The sequence below is a fragment of the Oncorhynchus keta genome, chromosome 1 (assembly GCF_023373465.1).
Source record: "Oncorhynchus keta strain PuntledgeMale-10-30-2019 chromosome 1, Oket_V2, whole genome shotgun sequence".
NCBI classification, from domain to species: domain Eukaryota; kingdom Metazoa; phylum Chordata; class Actinopteri; order Salmoniformes; family Salmonidae; genus Oncorhynchus; species Oncorhynchus keta.
In genome coordinates this window covers 55,594,637-55,613,211 of record NC_068421.1, presented here as the reverse complement: position 1 = coordinate 55,613,211, position 18,575 = coordinate 55,594,637, and the positions used below count along the sequence as shown (strand labels likewise).

The window sequence follows — 18,575 nt, the reverse complement described above, 5'->3', positions numbered from 1 at the left end:
GTGTGTTTAGTGCTGCTAACCAATTCAGACTTTTTAAGTTCATTGGTAATATCAATGAGCAAAGAGTGGGTCTACGGATTGATTAGGTTTTGAGTCTGTTTAGTGTTGGCCTGAGATGACCCCTTGTTTTTCCCCATTGTGGCCACAGAGAGGTTGTTCATTACTTGGCTAAAGGTCCAATGCAGCCTTTTTTTATCACAATACCAAATAATTTCCGGACAACAATTAAGTACCTTACTGTGATTGTTTTTGAATTAAAATGGTCAAAAATTAACAAAAATAACTTCTTAGCAAAGAGCAATTCTTCTAGCAAGAATTATGCTAGGACTCTCTGGGATTGGTCTGAGCGGGGAGGCTCAAACGGAAAACTAGCTATTGGCAGAAAGGTTTCAAACTCTCTTTCTTATTGGTCTATTTGGTGATGTCACCAGGCAGACCAAAATTGCATCCCACCCAAACAGGCAGAAATTTCAGGCGGCCTTTTCAAACAGCTCTTACACTAAAAGGGCATTAAACATAATTTTCACAATTTTAAAGTTTTAAAGTTTTATTCCAACCTTATAGTGTGGAAATATATATAAAACACGAAAAAATCAAGTTTTTGTTTGCACTGAGCCTCTAACCAAGACCCTTGTTGATAGTCACTGTGTCATCACCCTTAGCGGTGTTGGCAGAAAGCGGATGTTGCAAGATCAGGGATACTTCTCGTTCCCCTGAAAAACGGAAGTGGGGACTTCACTTAAATATGGTTTTTACCAGAGGTGGTCCCCTTCACAACGAATCACGCCAATACTTTTCTTTTCTTGAAACTTGCATAAAGTAGAGCAGAGCTCAACTTTTTCTACCGCTCTGCTAGCAGGGTTCTCGCTGCTCACCTTCCCACAATCTCCCTCACATTTCTCTGTGTTCCCTCATTGAAAATGAAAAGGGGGAAAAACTTCTCCTGCCGAATTCACTGTTGGTGAAAACCCACTGTCAGGTGTCATTCTATCCCTGTTATGTTAGGTTACTGTGCCATAGACCCTTGAGGGGCTAATGGATCAAGCTCAAATGCAGTTAATGCACAAGAAGTAGTTTAATCTCCCGGATCTACTATGTACCCTGAAGGGGCAACAAACGCAAAGTAACAGACATTTCACATCAGACACTTTGGTGTCTCTTCTGCAGAGTTGTAAACAACCTCAGAGGAGCAGGATGTGTCCAAGTGTTTTTCTCAAAACTTTGGACTGAATTCTAAACACTGTCCAGCAACTATACTTGCGACTGCAGTTACTCTCAAAAAACAGGCGTTGAACTTTGTCATGGAGGTTATGGGAGAGAGACTCCCCAGGGAGTTTCCCTAGGTTGTGTTCCTATTTTCTACCCTTCACCCAGAAGTGTGCACTTGTTCACTTCCACTCATGCATTTAAAAGTATTGTATTGGTGAAAGCGGCTGGAGGGACTTTCCACCTGTTCCTTTTAAAGGAATGTACTGGCACAAATCAACGTTTATTGGTCACGTACATACACAGTTCAGCAGATGTTATAGCAGTTGCAGTGAAATGCTTATGTTGCTAGCTCCTAACATGCAGTAAAATGTCAAACAAGTATACAAATAATTAAAATATTCATAAAAAGTACAGCAAAAAAATAAAACAATTGGTAAGAATCCAATTAATAACCCAAATAGCACTAACAGTAATCAAAATGCAATCTATACGTATGTACCATAGACATTAAAATCAGGTTTGTACACCAGCAGAATTTACACAATATATACTAAGAATGATATGTACAGCAGTATATATATATATTAGTGAGCCATGTCAAGAATCCAGTATATAAATAAATATGCAGTGTGTATAAACAGTGTAACCAAATAAAGTACAGTAGTAGAAGTATTAGAATAAGCTATGCCGGGGATATACAGTATTTAAATACTCTGTGTGAAACAGGTAGTGTCCAATGTTTCAATGTCTCTATGACATGGGACAGCAGCGTTAGCTGTGTGTGTGTGTGTGTGTGTGTGTGTGAGTATGAGGTGTGTGTGTGATAGCTTGTGTGAGTGAGCATTACCTGGTTGACGGTTAGTGATGGCTGTTCAACAATCCGATGGCCTGGTAATAGAAGCAGTTTTTTGTCTCTCGGTCTTGGCACTGATGCACCTGTACTGATTCCGTCTGCTAGATGGTTGCCGAGTAAACAGTCCATGGCTCAGGTGACTGAGGTCCTTAATGATCTTCTTGGCCTTCCTTTGACTCCGAGTGCTGTAAATGTCCTGGAGTGCAGGCGGTGTACCACCGGTGATGCGTTGGGCTTGACTGCAACACCCTCTGGAGAGCTGTGTGGTTGAGGGCGGTGCAGTTGCCAGACCAGGCAGTGATGTAGCCCAACAGAATGTTCTCAGTGGTGCATCTGTAGAAGTTCCATCCATAATCTCATCAGCCGCTGTTGCGCCTTCTTCACCACGGTGTTGGTGTGGTGAGACCATTTCAGGTCGGCTACCCTCACCACCAGTAGTCGGCCAGTCAGTCACACAGGGAGGAGATTAGACCTAAGGCCCTGAGCTTAGTGACGAGTTTGGTGTTAAAAGCTGAGTTATAGTTGATGAACAGCATTCTCACATAGGTATTCCTCTTGTCCAGGCGGGACAGCGGGATGTGCAGTGCAACAGCGACTGCGTCGTTTGTGGATCTACATGCATATTGTAATGGTTCAAGGGTGTCGGGTATGGTGAAGGGGATATGGTCCTTGACTAGCCTCTCAAAGCACTTCATGATGACAGATAGTAATTTAGTTCAGTGTGCTTCGGTACAGGAACAATGTTGGCCATCTAGAAGCAAGTTGGATGACAGATTGGGATATTGAGAGGTTTAAAATGTTTGTAAACACTCCAGCCAGCTGGTCTGCGCATGCTCAGAGAACACGGCTTGGCATGCCATCTGGGCTGGTAGCCTTGCGAGGGTTAACATGTTTGAAGGTCCTACTCACGTTGACTACAGAGATTGGGAGCCCAGTCTTCGTGAGCAGCGGGGGACCATGTCATCGACTCTGTGTTGTTTTCCTCAAAGCAGCCGAAAAGTGTGTATACTTTGTGAGAAGGTTAGAGTGGAACAGCCCATACGAAAAAGTAATATATGACAATAATTATCTAATCAAGATATTTGTTTATTTTTCACGTTTTTATTTGAATTTTTACACATTTTGTAGATCGTTGACAAAAAAATGACAATTCAATCCATTTTAATCCCACTTTGTAACACGATAAAAAGTGGGAAAAGTCAAGGGGTGTGAATACTTTCTGAAGACACTGTATATGTCCCTTATGTCACAATACCTGCATTATTTCAGTGATACTTGTAGTCATAGTACTTGTAGCCATGGTAATAAAACATTAGAACAAACACAAAACAATTAAAAACTTAATTTCATCCTATTCATTAAATGTTTTTCTCTCATCACTTCTTAATTCAGCCATTTTACTGTTGCAAGCCGTTCCCACTTGTCCCTTTGTTACACCCGGGAAGCACTCTTGCCAGCATCTGTGGAAGGAAGGAATCTTGAAATATAGCAGAATCCCTTTAAGCCATGTCAGTGTCTGAAATAATATTCACCATTCTTTCTGCCATGAGTCATTAATAAGTCAAATATTTCTATATATATCATGACAATACCTGCACACTTAAATGCTTTTTTGCAATCGATTAACAAAAACCTACTCACTTTTTTCAGGATCTGTCTTTTTCTCCCCTTTTCGTTTTGCCACCTAGAATTGTTCAAATGAAATAAGTTCAATGTGTCCTAAATAATTATCCAAAGTCATAATGACACAGCCAGATATTTACATTTGAGTTAGGTCTAAAGATAACGTCTCTGGCTTAGCTCTACAATGCTAGAAATAATACATTCCTATACATACTGTACCACAGCCATTTCCCCATATAGTTAGAATGAGTAAAACTGGCATTCTCATTTGAAAACAGTGTTGGTTTGGGTGAACAGCAATTAGCCTCTTTCATAGGCGAAACATCTCCGGTTACCTGTTATCCTTATATGTGCGTTATGAGATGGAGACCCCACAAAAATGACCCAATGTGATTGACCACAATGAAATGCAGTTAGCATCTAACCAGAAGTGCAAATACAAGAGTACAAAAAAAAATGTACAAATGAAACAATTAAATAATATACAATCTAAGTGGGATGTATAAATGTGCAATGAAGGCAAATTGAAAGTGCAAGGAGGCATGCAACTGAAATACAGGGAGAGCAGCAATGAGGTTACCACGGTAGACATGTACAACTGAAAAATGTCCTTAATCAGACTTTGCAAAGCAATTTCAGAGTCCAGGAATACAGTGAAGAGTGCAAAGAGAGTAATGCAACAAGGTCCCTGAGAGGCAGTACTAAGCAGTGGGCGGGTGGATATAGCTAGTGCTGTGTCACAGAGTTCAGCAGGGTTACAGTAGCTGGAAAGAAACTGTTTGTGAGCCTGCTTAGTGCGGGAACGTAGAGACCTGTACCGTCTACCTGATGGTAGGAGGGCAAACAGTTTGTAGCATGGATGTGAAGGGTCCCTGATGATGCCTCACGCCCTACGCAGACACCGCTTGCGCTGGAGGTTTATGATGGCAGGGAGCTGGGCACCAGTGATGTGCTGAGCGGTTTTCACCACCCATTGCAGGGCCTTCCGGTCAGCCACGGAGCATCCGCCTAACCACACTGTGGCGCAGTTAGTCAGAATGCTCTCGACCGTGCCGCGGTAAAAGTTCACCAGGATCTTGAGAGACCTGCGGGCCTTCTTCAGCCTCCTCAAAAAGTACAGGTGCTGCTGTGCCTTTTTGACCAGGGTTGAGGTGTTGAGGGTCCAGGAGAGGTCCCCGGAGATGTAGACACCCAGGAATTTGAAGCTGGGCACACGCTCCACAATACCATCAATGAGAACTGGGGCGTGGTTGCAGCTTTTAGACTTTCTGTACAATGTGATGCCATTACCTTATGGGCAGCCACAACTATAGTGTACAAAAATAAATATTCATACTTTCATAGGTTTCTGTGCATTTTCAAACAAAATATAAACCTACAATAGTTATCTATGCCATCTCAATCTAATCTCAAAATGAGATGACAAGTATAATTTACAGTAGCTACAAGAAACAAAGTAGTCATAATGTTGCCAAATGCAATTAGAAAATAATTACTCTACGTGTGAGATTTATGTATGGTTTTTAAATACATGCCATGTATATTGTTTTCATTCTGGAATACATTTCAAAGCAATAAATGCACTGAACAAGAAAACCAGAGTACATTTTGCATGATGAAAATACCATGTTATTTTTTTACTATGGTGTAAATTACTTATGTGAAAATCATTTAAAGTACTACTTAAGTAGTTGTTTGGGGTATCTGTACTTTTACTTCACTACATTCCTAAATAAAATAATGTACTTTTTACTCCATACATTTCCCTGACTCCCAAAAGTACTTGTTACATTTTGAATGCTTAGCAGGACAGGAAAATGGTCCATTCACACACGTATCAAGAGAATATCCCTGGTCATCCCTACTGCCTCTGATCTGGTGGACTCACTAAACACACACGCTTCATTTGTAAAATATGTTGGAGTGTGCCCCTGGCTATCCATCAATAAAAATGTAAAAAAGGAAATTGTGCTGTCTGGTTTGCTTAATATAAGGAATTTGAAATTATTTATACGTTTACCTTTGATACTTAAGTATACTTTAGCAGTTACATTTACTTTTGATATTTAAGTATATTTAAAAACAAATACTTTTAGACTTTTGATCAAGTAGTATTTTTCAGGGTGACTTTCACTTTAGTCATTTTCTATTAAGGTATCTAGTGTCTGCAGGTTTTTGTTTTTTTCTTTAAATTAAATCCTAGACAACCAGGTGAGGGGGGTTCTTTACTAATTAGTGACCTTAAATTCATCAAATTGGGTACAAAGGAGGAGCAAAAACCTGCAGACACTTGGCCCTCCGTGGAATGAGTTTGACTCGTGCCCTAGCCCCTATGGCAGTTAACATTTCCACCAATACAAAGCCCTATAAAGCCCCACAGTAGAGGTGTCATAATACCCATAAAACCTAGCAGTCAAAAAGGGAAATGGTTCCAATAGTTTTTTCATCAGGTAATTTTAGAAACACTTAAAAAAATAAAGGTCTGTTTCATGTGGGATAACCATGTAAATCTCTCTCGGACAAGATCACTTTTATCAATAGAGTCGGCTTTATTTACTCTCAAATTCGAACATGCTAATTAATTAGCATCAAAGTGGACATCATGCGAGACTACAAATCCCTGCAATTTCTTGCACGTCATCTCTAGCTGACACCTTTGCTAACAAGTAATATGTCCATTTAAAACTTGCACAAGACAGAATGGTCAATTTAAAGACATTTAGCCAATTTATTCATTACCAAATTTAGCTAACAGATAGTTAATCCATATATTCTTACCTTTGTCTTGATTTGACAATCTTGTCCAGATCATCATGGCATTTGTAATTATTTATGATAACCACATTAGCATTTTTGGGGGGGTAAATACAGGTGAATATTTGGAGAGAGATTTACAGTTATCAAAACGTCACACCAGGATATGCCTATATCCTGCTTCTAAAATCCCCTATGGGAAAATAAATGGTGGAAAAACAACTGGAACCATTTCCTTATTTGACCACTATGTTTTATGGGTATTATGACTCATATGGTGGTACTCCATTGACCTCATCCAAGCAATCTTCAAATACCCATGACGTGCCTGAAAGTAAGAAATGGAAGGGGAATATTGAGATCTTTTTTTTACAAGAAGTCTGCTCTTGATCCGAGGTAGCACTAGCTTTACATTGGATAGGCTGTAGAGCTGAGTTAAAGTTCATACTAGCCCTGATTATTATAAAACAATTGAAAACAATTTATTGAACATAAAATATCTAATAGAATGAATGTCCACAATAACAATAGTACTTAAGTTATAGTAATATATTTGGGATTTTGGACTTACCAATGTAAGCACACACCTGTCCAAAGTCAGTGAAAGTCATATTCATTTCACAATGCATTTATTCATTTTTACATCTAAAAACGTAAGCAGACAAGACTGTGCATGGTTGCACTCATGTACACTTTTCTGTACCTAGACACCATAAATAAAAATCTATAAACATTGGTTCAGTAAAAACAAATCTGTTTTTCAAGATCCTTTAAAACAGGAAAAATGTCATTTATACAACTTTTACAAAGCAAACCCCCACACAGTCAAATGTACATTCCAGTAAATAATGTCATAACCTCAAATGCCATCTCAGATTTAATGAAAATAGTTTCTCTAAATCACATGTTCAAAATGTTATTTAGCCTACTGTACAGTCAAATATTAGTCTTTACATTAAACATACATCAGATTCCATCATTCCGTGCTACTGCATCACACAAGCCTTTTAAGAAGAGTCAAAATCCTTCGGGGGTGTATGTGTGTTTTCTTATTGTATTGCTAGATATTGCTGCATTGTTGGAGGCAGAAACATAAGCATTTCCCTGCACCTGCGATAAGTGTGTAAGCGACCTAGAAATATTGACTTGAGCCACGTAGCTTCTTTCATTTGGCATCTCGCATCAGGACGTGACAAACTCAACCATAGATTTAAGAGGAAAGCTTGAGACAGTTTAACAGAATGTCAGCACAGTAATAAAAAAATAAAAATAGGTCGCAAAATAATACAACGGGCTCAAATTTTACATGTTAACGGTGACAAATGAGATTTAGTAAAATCCAATCATGGCTCCAACATTTGATCTTCCATACTTTATAAGCCAAGGTGAAATCAAACCCTAATATTGAAGTTATCCACGGTCATTGGATTTCTACAAATGATTGTTTACTTTGTAACACTATCCAATAGACAGGTAAATTCAAAACTTCAAAAAAATTCATGAGGACATGCAGATAACAGGCATAAGTGAGTCACATGTTCTAAAATCTCAATAGCCTAATCACCACGCCAGTATGAATTTCATTACGTAACCAGACCAAACCTACTGAACCAAATGATACGGGAGCTTCACTAAATGGAATATGAAATAAGCTTGGAACTACCTGAGAATTCCACACAAGCTCATACATAGACAGTTCTACAAATGTGTAAATCCACCTGGATCATCTCTGTGCAGCCAACCAGAACTATGTGCTATTCAGTACATACCATAGGAGAAGATATCCAAATAAATGCTATTATTTGTATTGATGGTAAACAGCAAAAATGTGTTGCTGCCCAAAATAGTAGTTTGTTGCTGCCCAATATACAATAGAGCCACTAGACATGCAATAATACAGTCAGAGCGAACATCCCTGCAGTTAAGATACAGCAAAGAAATTGTCCACTTACAATGCTGGAATGTTCTGCAACAAATTGAAACAAGCAAACTCAAATGAAAAATGTAGACTAGAAGAATATTAATTTTATATTCAACAAGTATAACGTTTAAGTTAATGGGGTTAACAACATTATTACCATCCGTTCTCCAGCTGTACACTAGAATAGAGCTTCCACACAAGAGTTAGTCACAGTCTCTGTCAGATCTTTCTTTTTTTTCTTTTTTTTACAATGTGCAAACCTTAACCAGTTAACTAGTTCAGGTGCTCCACATCGGCTTTGAAAAACAGCTCGTTCCCTGTAGGCTAAATTACTATTCCTCAATCTCAGACAATTTTAAGTGTGAATATTGGGAAGAAGAATGACAAACCGGCAAAAGCATGTGGAGTCTGACTTTTATACCTGATCCAAGTAGGTCTGCCACATAAAACTAGGTGCATCTCAGTTACTTGACCCATGTAAACCCATATTACAAAGCTTTTACCAGATCAGATACAAATTGATTAAATAACTCAAATGTAAATTTGGAACCACAGAATGAAAGTTTCTCAATTTATCTGTAACTACGATCGTTTACACACATTTTCATGCCATGCCTCAATCACTAGTTAAAGACCAACAAGAAAATGTCTTCTGGGCAAATGTTTTTACATGTATAGGACCAAAATGTTGCCAATCTCTGCAAAAACACAAAACAGTGTAAAATGATCTGGTCTTCTCTGATAAAATTGGGGTCAATATAACTGAGTGCAAGCCTGATTCAAAGCATTACAGTCATGGTAATTTATTCAAAACATTTCGTGTTCTTTGATATAGAGTAAATGTTCTGTTCAATTTATTTGGACCTATGCCATTGTGGCTACGGTAACAATTATTACCACATTAGCAAGCTTCCACAGTAAAAAGAATACAGCAACATTCGTTCCTCAGCAAGCAAATTTCAGACAGGCGTTTTGAAAGTAGTGATCACGAGCCAAAAATGCGTCCTCGTAAATTGTGCACTACGTCACCCATTTCGTATGATATGTTACATCCTGCAAAAAAAAGTGTTTTCAATTCGTATAATAGGTGCTTCAGATCCTGTACTGCATCTTTAACTTCACTCCAAAATCAACATTTGTCAGATGAGTCCATGTTCCAAGCCATCTGTTGTGTAGATCCAATGGTATCCCTCAATCCCAAATTAACTGGAAATATTGACACCACAAAACATTATGAAATTAGATGGTGCCAATCTTTCTCATTCACTCATGATTGAGACATACAGCTTGAGCTACAAGAGTTGATGTGGGCTTATCTCGATGTGAGATTACTTTTAAGGTTTGAAAACATCTAAAAAAAAACTTTGATTTGGACTGAACTATCTTTAAGTGTTCATATCAAAACAAATAAAGGAGGTGAAGAAAATATGTTAGGAGAACATTTTTGGGACAAAACGCTGGCCAACTCACGATTGATACTTTCCTCTCCCGCCAATACAACAGTACTTGCCTTCCGTTCTTTATACAGCATGTCCATGTAGGCATCCACCAGCCTAAACCACATACTGGTGGTTGGAGGCGCCGTAGTTCATCGTGTAGGCCTGCCGGCTGTACTGGAAGTGGTCGGTCAGCACGTTGCTGCGACCATACTGAATGTCTGAGCCTTGGGAGAAAGGCACTGAACCATTGGGCTGCGTCTTGTCCAGTCCCAAATTGTCGAAGGACATTGTGTCCTGCTTGGAGGAAGGCAGCAGCTTCTTCTTAGCTTCCTTATTGGCGTCATATTTCGCCTGTTGGCAGTGAAGAGGTGAATAGCTTAGCTTAACACATAACAAAGAATGACAAAAGAAACACACATTGATGTAAATTACCATTGTGTGATTTCAAAGTTCTACATAGTTATAAAGTTGCATGCAAAACTTTCCTCGGTGGGGGAGGAATTCAGAGCACTGTTAGGACCCCCCTCATGCAGCACAGAGAAGGCACCATGGCAGCAACAAGCACAATTGGTTGTCTATTAATACATTGTAACAGTCGTGTGAGTTTAAATATCAAAATTGCAAGGTGTGTGGAGTGTACCCATAGGATGTTGAGTATTTATCAAATTTGCATCGGAGATGACAAATTGCTCTACAGACTTCACGCTGCATAGTACAATAGTGTCTGAACATTTCCAACATGTTGGTCACCAACAACTAATTCAACTTAGTTCATGAAATAGATTAACAATTAAATCAAACTCAGCATTAAGCATGCAGATGTACAAATGCGCTTCTTTCTGATTGTGTAGATAGCCACTATATTCAAGGTTTACATTGCAATAATTGTGATGTGTGAGTGGTTTACCCACCGTAAGTGAATGCAGTAATTGTGTTGACTGGATAAATGCCAAAAAAGTATATGTAAGCCTGTCAGAAGGAGTCACCTTGTTGTACAGGAAGACGCCCACAATGGCCGTCATCATGCCCATGATGTTGGTGGAGCTGACCGGGTTACGCAGCATCAGGAGCGATATGCTGATGACCATGATCCTCTTGGTGGCGTTTGCCACAGCGTAGCTCAGCGGGCTGACCAAGTTGAGGACGCTGAAGGCGATGACGTTCTGAGCAAAGTTACAGAAGCCGCTGACGAGGAGTAAAAGGAAGGTGCCGGTCCATTCAGACATGCCTGTCTGGAGGGGTTATGCAGAGGAGGGAGAAAATTATTACTTGGATATTTGGTGAGAACAATGGATTTAGTCATGAATTTCTAGGAAAATAGAAAGTATCCAAGTTGTGGTCTCAATGTGACAAATGAACAAAAGGCAACCGGATACTAGAGATTTTGTTGTGGGTGAAGGTATATTGAGGATTAGGCAAAGGAAATGGATAACACATTTATGGTACATACTGTGTGACATCCTGTAGACTTGTGAATATATATAATGTGGATATAAGACAGACATACACCATATGCAGTAGATTAACCACTATCTTATAAGCTGGACAACAATTAGACCACATTAGTTGATGCGTAATGTATGAACCTGCGCATACACTTAACGAAACTGAAAAAAGTATCCTATCCTTTTTTAACTCACAAAATCCCCCTCAACCAAGAATGAGGAGAGGTCCACCAGAACCCACGTAGGCACCATGAAGAAAACAGCATTGAAGCCTAGTATGTTGAGAAGTCTCAGGTGGTGGATCCTCGTGTCCCGCAGCACCTAAAAAAAAAAATGCATATTCATTCATGGCGCTTGTCATTTCTTAGGCAGAAAACAACTGTTGTCTTGACCTTACGCCTCGATCAGACAGACAGTGTCACTGCATCAATTCTCCGCAATAAATTACGCAGTCAAACTTTTTCCATTATGTAATCCAAAATTGTTCATGCGTGTTTAACATTCACCTTCTGCTCCTATTTCTGTCAAGTCTACGCATGCAATTGGATGCATACGCTGGATAAATCCAAAGTATGCACTGCAACTGCCTCTGCAGTGCTGCAAGGTAAACAGCAGCGTTCCAATGGAAATGAATGTGCTTCTAGTGTACCGAAACGTAATCCGTCTGATCGAGGCGTTCGAAATCAAGTGAGCAGAAAAACACCTCAAAGCGAGACAAAAAGACACATCGCTAGAAATTCAGAGGTCACACAAATTACTTGTCGGTTGGATGCTTTTCTTCATCAACAAGTATGAGAGACAGGTAACTAAGCAGTTGGTAATTAACAAGACATCCTTGTATAGAAGTCTAACACTACAAATTATTACAGTCATTTGACTGCAGGGTTAGTAATATCAAGTCATTCATAACACGTCACAGAGTAATGTGCTATGGGGTAAATACACTCACCAACCAGTTTTAGGTACACCCATCTAGTTTATGCTGTGAACAGACCGTTCCATCTCATCCCAAAGATGCCCGATTGGGTTGAGGTCTGGGGACTGCGCAGGTCAATCAAGTAAACTGAACTCGCTGACACGTTCCAGGCAATGTTTTTCCACTCCTCAATCACCAGTGTTGGTGATCGCGTGCCCACTTTTTTTTTTATCTGATAGGAGTGGAAACCAGTGTGGTCGTCTGCTGTAATGGCCCACTTGTGACAAGGACTGATGAGTTGTGTGTTCCCAGATGCATTCTGCACACCGCTGTTGTACTGCCCCAGTATTCGTCCGTTTGTGGCTCATCTGTTAACTTGCACGATTCTCCTTCAACCTCTCATCAACGAGCTGTTTTCGCCCACAGTGAAAAGCTCAGGATGGCGGCTGTTTCTGAGATACTGGATCCAGCGTGTCTGGCACTGACGATCATGCAACGCTCAAAAGTTCCTTAGGTCACTCATTCTGGTGTTCAATCGAACAGTAACTGAATGCCTCGACGCCTGCTTTATATAGCAAGCCACGGCCACCTGACTCCTGTCTGTAGGAGAAATCAATTTCGCGAATGGGGTGATGTACCTAATAAACTGGCTGGTGAGTGTGTGTGTGTGTGTCCTTCTCAAATATTGGTTTAAGGGAGATCACACTTAAAACAGCAGGAAAATGTAGGACAGATGACACAGCACATCTACAGTATGTAATGAGCAAATGTATTGCAAGGACTAACAAGGCTTCATACAAATAGGCCTTGCCCTTGAGTTTCCCTTTTTAGTATGAGTGATGTCTATTATGTCTTCACTTGAATATTGCAAGGAGTGCTTTTACTTCAAATAATACAGTATTCTATTAAAAGGAAAATGTTGTGAACTTATTCTACAACCTCTGCTCAAACACATACTTCATTAAAAAGGTCCTCCTAAGTTCAAAATGTGCTATACTTGTATCCATCATCTAACAACACAAACAATAGTCCTTTTCAAAGGGTGCCTACTGTTAAGACATACCTTTTTGGAAAAGATGTTTTGCAGAGAGAAGCAGAGTGTGGCGGCCAGGGCACTGACTAACCCAGATACATCAAAGGACAGCTCTGTCATTGTGGCCAGAAGCACTCCTCCGATGATGGGGATGAGAGATACGTACACCTGAGACAGGCACAGGACAAGAGTGCAAAAGAGAAAGTAGGCCAAAGTCAAAAAGTATGGTTGAAACCATTACCATCCATACACATGCAGTTGTTTTGCTCATTTGTTTATGGGACATTTTGTCACATTGAACCCACCCTCTAAATGGCTGTGACACATACAGTGCATTTGGAAAGTATTCAGACCCCCTTGACATTTTCTACAGTGTATTATTTATTACCTTACAGTCTTATTCTAAAATGGATGAAATTGCTATTTTCCCATCATCACAATACCCTATAATGACTAAGCAAAAACAGGATTAGAAATTTTAGCAAATGTATTAAAAAAATAAAAAACTGAAATATCACATTTATATAAGTATTCAGACCCTTTACTCAGTACTTTGTAGATGCACCTTTGGCAGCGATTACAGCCTCGAGTCTTCTTGGGTATGACTCTACAAGCTTGGCACACCTGTATTTGGAGAGTTTCCCATTCTTCTCTGCAGATCCTCTCAAGCTCTGTTAGGTTGGATGGGGAACGTTGCTGCACAGCTATTTTCAGGTCTCTCCAGAGACCTTCGATAGGGTTCAAGTCAAATAAAATATGTCACATGCTTGCTTACAAGCCCTTAACCAAAAACGCAGTTAATAAAAATACGTGTTAAGTAAAAAAAATAGATCAGTAAAAAAAACAAGTAGTAAAATAACAATAGTGAGGCTATATACAGGGGGTTCTGGTATAGAGTCAATGTGCCCCGGTTAGTCAAGGTAATACGTACACGTAGGTAGACTTCACGTGACTAGGCAAATAGTCTGGGTAGTCATTTTATTAGCTGTTCAGGAGTCTTAAGGCTTGAAGCTGTTGAGAAGCTTTTTGTACCTAGACTTGGCGCTCCGGTACCGCTTGTCGTGCGGTAGCAGAGAGAACAGTCTATGACTGGGGTGGCTGAAGTCTTCAAAAATGTTTAGGGCCTTTCTGACACCACCTGGTATAGAGATCCTGGATGCCAGTGATGTACTGGGCCGTAAGCATTACCCTCTGTAGTGTCTTGCTGGCAGAGGCCGAGCAGTGTGCCATACCGGGCAGTGGTGCCCCCAGTTAGGATGCTCTCTATGGTGCAGCTGTAGAAATTTGAGGATCTGAGGACCCATGCAAAATCTTTTCAGTCTCCTGGGGGGGAATAGGTTTTGTTGTGCCCTCTTCACAAGCTCTGGCTGGGCCACTAAAGGATATTCAGAGACTTGTCCCGAAGCCACTCCTGCATTGCTTTGGCTGTGTGTGGAGGGTCGTTGTCCTGTTGGAAGGTGAACCTTCGCCCCAGTCTGAAGTCCTGAGCAGGTTTTCATCAAGGATCTCTTTGTACTTTGCTCCGTTCATCTTTCCCTCGATCCTGACTAGTCTCCCAGCCCCTGCTGCTGAAAAACATCCCCACAGCATGATGCTGTAGCCACCATGCTTCACCGTAGGAATGGTGCCAGGTTTCCTCCAGACATGACGCTTGGCATTCAGGCCAAAGTGTTCAATCTTGGTTTCATCAGAGCAGAGAATTTTGTTTTTCATGGTCTGAGAGTCATTTAGGTGCCTTTTGGCAAACTCCAAGGGGGCTGTCATGTGCATTTTACTGAGGACTGGCTTCTGTCTGGCCACTCTGCCATTTTATTTTACCTTAATTTATTACCATAAAGGTCTGATTGGTGGAGTGCTGCCGAGATGGTTGTCCTCCCATCTCCACAGAGGAACTCTGTAGCTTTGTCAGAGTGACCATCGGGTCCTTGGTCACCTCCCTGAGCAAGGCCCTTCTCCCCTGATTGCTCAGTTTGGCCGGGCGGCCAGCTCTAGGAAGAGCCTTTGTGGTTACAAACTTCTTCCATTTAAGAATGATGGAGGCCACCGTGTTCTTGGGGACTTTCAATGCTGGAGAACATTTTTCGTACCCTTCCTCAGATCGGTGCCTAGACACCATTCTGTGTCGGAGCTCTATGGACAATTCATTCGACCTCTTGGTTTGGTTTTTGCTCTGACATGCATTGTCAACTGTGGAACCTTTAGGCAGGTGTGTGCCTTTCCAATTCATGTCCACTCAATTGAATTTACCACAGGTGGACTCCCAATGAAGTTGTAGAAACATCTCAAGAATGAACAATGGAAACAGAATGGACCGGAGCTCAATTTCAAGTCTCATTGAAAAGGTTGTGAATACTTATGTAAATAAGGTAATTGTTTTTTATTTTTAATACATTTTCAACAATATCTAAAAACCTGTTTCACTTTGTCAGTATGGGGTATTGATGAGGGGAAACAATTATTTAATCCATTTTAGAATAAAAAGGTATAGGGGTCTGCATACTTTCTGAATGCACTGTAAATAGCATTTTTATTGTGCACCACACACAGTGTTAACCGGATACGTGTTTTATTCCTGCCTCAAAGCTGCGACCTGGCAAACACACCTGCAAGGCTGGTGGTAATATGAGCCAAAAGACAGGCTCACATTGTGCCACAACACCATTGCTTGGACAAAATATATTCGAAAGCAACTTGTACACTATCAATTCTCTGAGTTACTCACTTTTGTGGTTTGCTTCTCCTTCATGATAATCCTTGATAACAACACAACCCATATAGGCATTGTGGCTTTGACTGTGGAGTGAAAAGAAACAAAGAAAATAGATAAAAGGATCCTGTTCAGTGCTTGACTTGAGGGCAAGGGCTTGAGTTGGACAAGCCTAGGTTACAAAAGGTAAGGTGCATGACTTGAGATACAATGGTTTAAAGACTTAGGAGCCCATGCGATTGTGCTACACACCAAGAGTTCAAGTCTCATTGTGTCTTGTGCGTCACAGATACACCCCTGGTCAACACAAAACGTGGAACTTATTGCATCATAACCTTATGGCACTGTCAACCATAGCTATACATGTCAGTTGAGGTAAGACAGCAATGAGTTACAGTTAAACTTTATAAAGGCTTATGTCATACATTAGGTACCTAGCTAATTAGGAAGTGAATGGTATAATACAAAAGGGGCTGAGCCGTCAGAGCTGTCAGGTTCCCACCAGTGACCATGGCCAGAAAGTCAAAATTGGCTAGAGATTCATTAACACAAACATTTGCTTTTTGTTCTTAATTTAAGGTTAGATTTAGGCATAAAGTTAACAGTGTAGTTAAGGTTTAAAATCCGATTTTAAGAAGATATATATTTTTTTAAATAGCCAGGATTTATGACTTTGTGGCTGTGGTAACTAGTGACGACCCAGTCAGGAAAGGTGAAGCACCGACCGTTTTCCTGTTGAGATTCAATTGGCACATGCGCATCCGCGCCAAGTTGCCATATTAAAGTAACAGCAAGAGGAAACAGTCGGTGGTTGTATTTGATTAACCTTTTATTAAAAAGTATGAATTAAAGCGAACAAAGTAATGTAACAGAGGACAAACATAGGTATAATGTAAAGGTTTCAGAATGTACATTTCCCATCGACGCATAGCGACTCGAAGGAGTAGGAGTCAGAGGTTCCTTTCAAAAACTAGTCTGCACTCATCTCAGTGAAGGAGTTGAGGTAGGCCCCCCCAAACAAAAAGGTATTCAAACAACCCCAGTGTGTTGGTAAGTAAGGGAGGACGCAAGCTCCTTGGCTAATCGTCAAGTGACTTAAACAAAGCTTGCCTAAATTGACAGGACAAGACAGCAATCGATGTCGTTGCTAGCAAGCTAAAGCATTATACACAGATTTGCTCATGTTGTGAGCTAACTAGCTAACATTCCGTTGGTTAAAACGTCAACCAATGATTCAGAGCTCGTACAAGTCTTACCAGTGTGTGCGTAGGAAACAGGTACCTTCCATATACTGAAGTGGGCCGACACAGAAGCGAAGTATTTCCCAAAAGCTAAAGGGAGAATATACCATTTGTAGTATATAGTTGGTACTTCTGTTTTTGGGACTCCCCATGCCTTCAACAACGTAGGAAGGAAGACGACGATTGAGAGTATATGAAAGAGCGAAACGGTGACAGGATAAGGGAATCCATTTAGAATAATTTTGTTAACGACGTTACCTCCCGAACTAACAGTGTACCAACAGAAACAGAGTAAAGCTATCCGGACCCCTTCCTTGACTGGGGGACGTTCCACCGCAGCCATCTTCCAGTTCGGATTCACCGGCAGTGAGACGTGGAGCAGCTACCAAAGATGGTGGATAAATGAAGACAGTTCACTCAGGCAATTTACCATTGGGGGAAAAATGTCAGTTCCGGTCTACTTAACTGGGTGTGTCTCCCATAGACACGGATGTAATAGCAACTTGGTCTGGTCTAGTTGACTTTCATTGAAACAGCGAGTGGGGTGTCTCGTTTCCTCTTCCGTCTCTGCAGCTACTACGTAGCTCTGCTACGTACAACGCTGAGAATAAATGCCGCGTTCACTTGCTAATCGGAAATCTGAAATGTCCGACTTGTTTAGTTTTTGAATGCAGCACGTGTATAACTACAACCAGCTAGCAAGTCGGAATTCCATAATTCCAACTAATACATGAACGCGGCAATTTACTTCTAGCTGATTGCGTCACCCCCTTACAGCAGAGGTCCCAAATAATTGAAATATTTAAACTATACTGCTCATATTGACATATTTACCATGCACCATTAAATACTTTTTCACATTATATTTTGTAGCTCAATGGCTGTGTAGCCGGCAACTGAAAGGATTATGAACTTGTTTAACTTTAACTAGGCAAGTCAGTTAACACATTTCTATTTACAATGACAGCCTTCTTTCAATTCATTAGATTGTGCAAAACAAACATGCCTGACAGTCCAGACCAATATTTACGACAAAATAAATCTCCAAAGTGTTGTCGTTGATAGAACACTGGAATCTAATCACATTGACTGTTAAGGTATTACATTCCAGATTCTCTTTGATTATATTGGGAAAAACATTATTCTATTTAACATATTTTGCACACAAAGGAGTTTATGGGCCCTCAACATAAAACATTTCCACCTGCCAAGTGCTGAGCGATAGTGGCTCCTAATTAACCCCAGGAGGCGTTTATGTACCAGGGACTCTGAGATAGAAAATTGGGAAATTATCCAAATGTATCTGGATAGCGCATTAAATATTATATTTAATCACAGATATGTTTTAAACTACTTTTAGAAAGACTGGCTCAAAAGAGTGCTCCTTTGACTACTTAAAATGTGGATGTTGAGGTTAAAAGTCAAGCCACTGTG

At 40.4% G+C, this 18,575-nt stretch overlaps 1 protein-coding gene across 2 annotated transcripts; it reads right to left on the bottom strand.

Annotated features, from left to right (window-relative positions):
• Window positions 1-7,051: 7,051 nt before the first annotated feature.
• LOC118388338 (solute carrier family 35 member E1-like) lies at window positions 7,052-18,510 on the bottom strand. 2 transcript variants are annotated; one of them, XM_035777314.2, is made up of 7 exons: window positions 17,157-18,510; window positions 15,916-15,986; window positions 13,224-13,361; window positions 11,440-11,565; window positions 10,786-11,031; window positions 9,871-10,150; window positions 7,052-9,413 (listed from the first exon to the last, which is right to left on the bottom strand). In XM_035777314.2, the coding sequence occupies exons 1-6, from the start codon at window positions 17,482-17,484 to the stop codon at window positions 9,914-9,916; spliced, it is 1,146 nt and encodes a 381-aa protein (XP_035633207.1). In that variant the 5' UTR covers window positions 17,485-18,510; the 3' UTR covers window positions 7,052-9,413; window positions 9,871-9,913. The 2 variants fall into 2 exon arrangements, with proteins under 2 accessions (XP_035633207.1, XP_035633188.1); XM_035777295.2 differs by having other exon boundaries at window positions 7,052-10,150.
• Window positions 18,511-18,575: the final 65 nt, after the last annotated feature.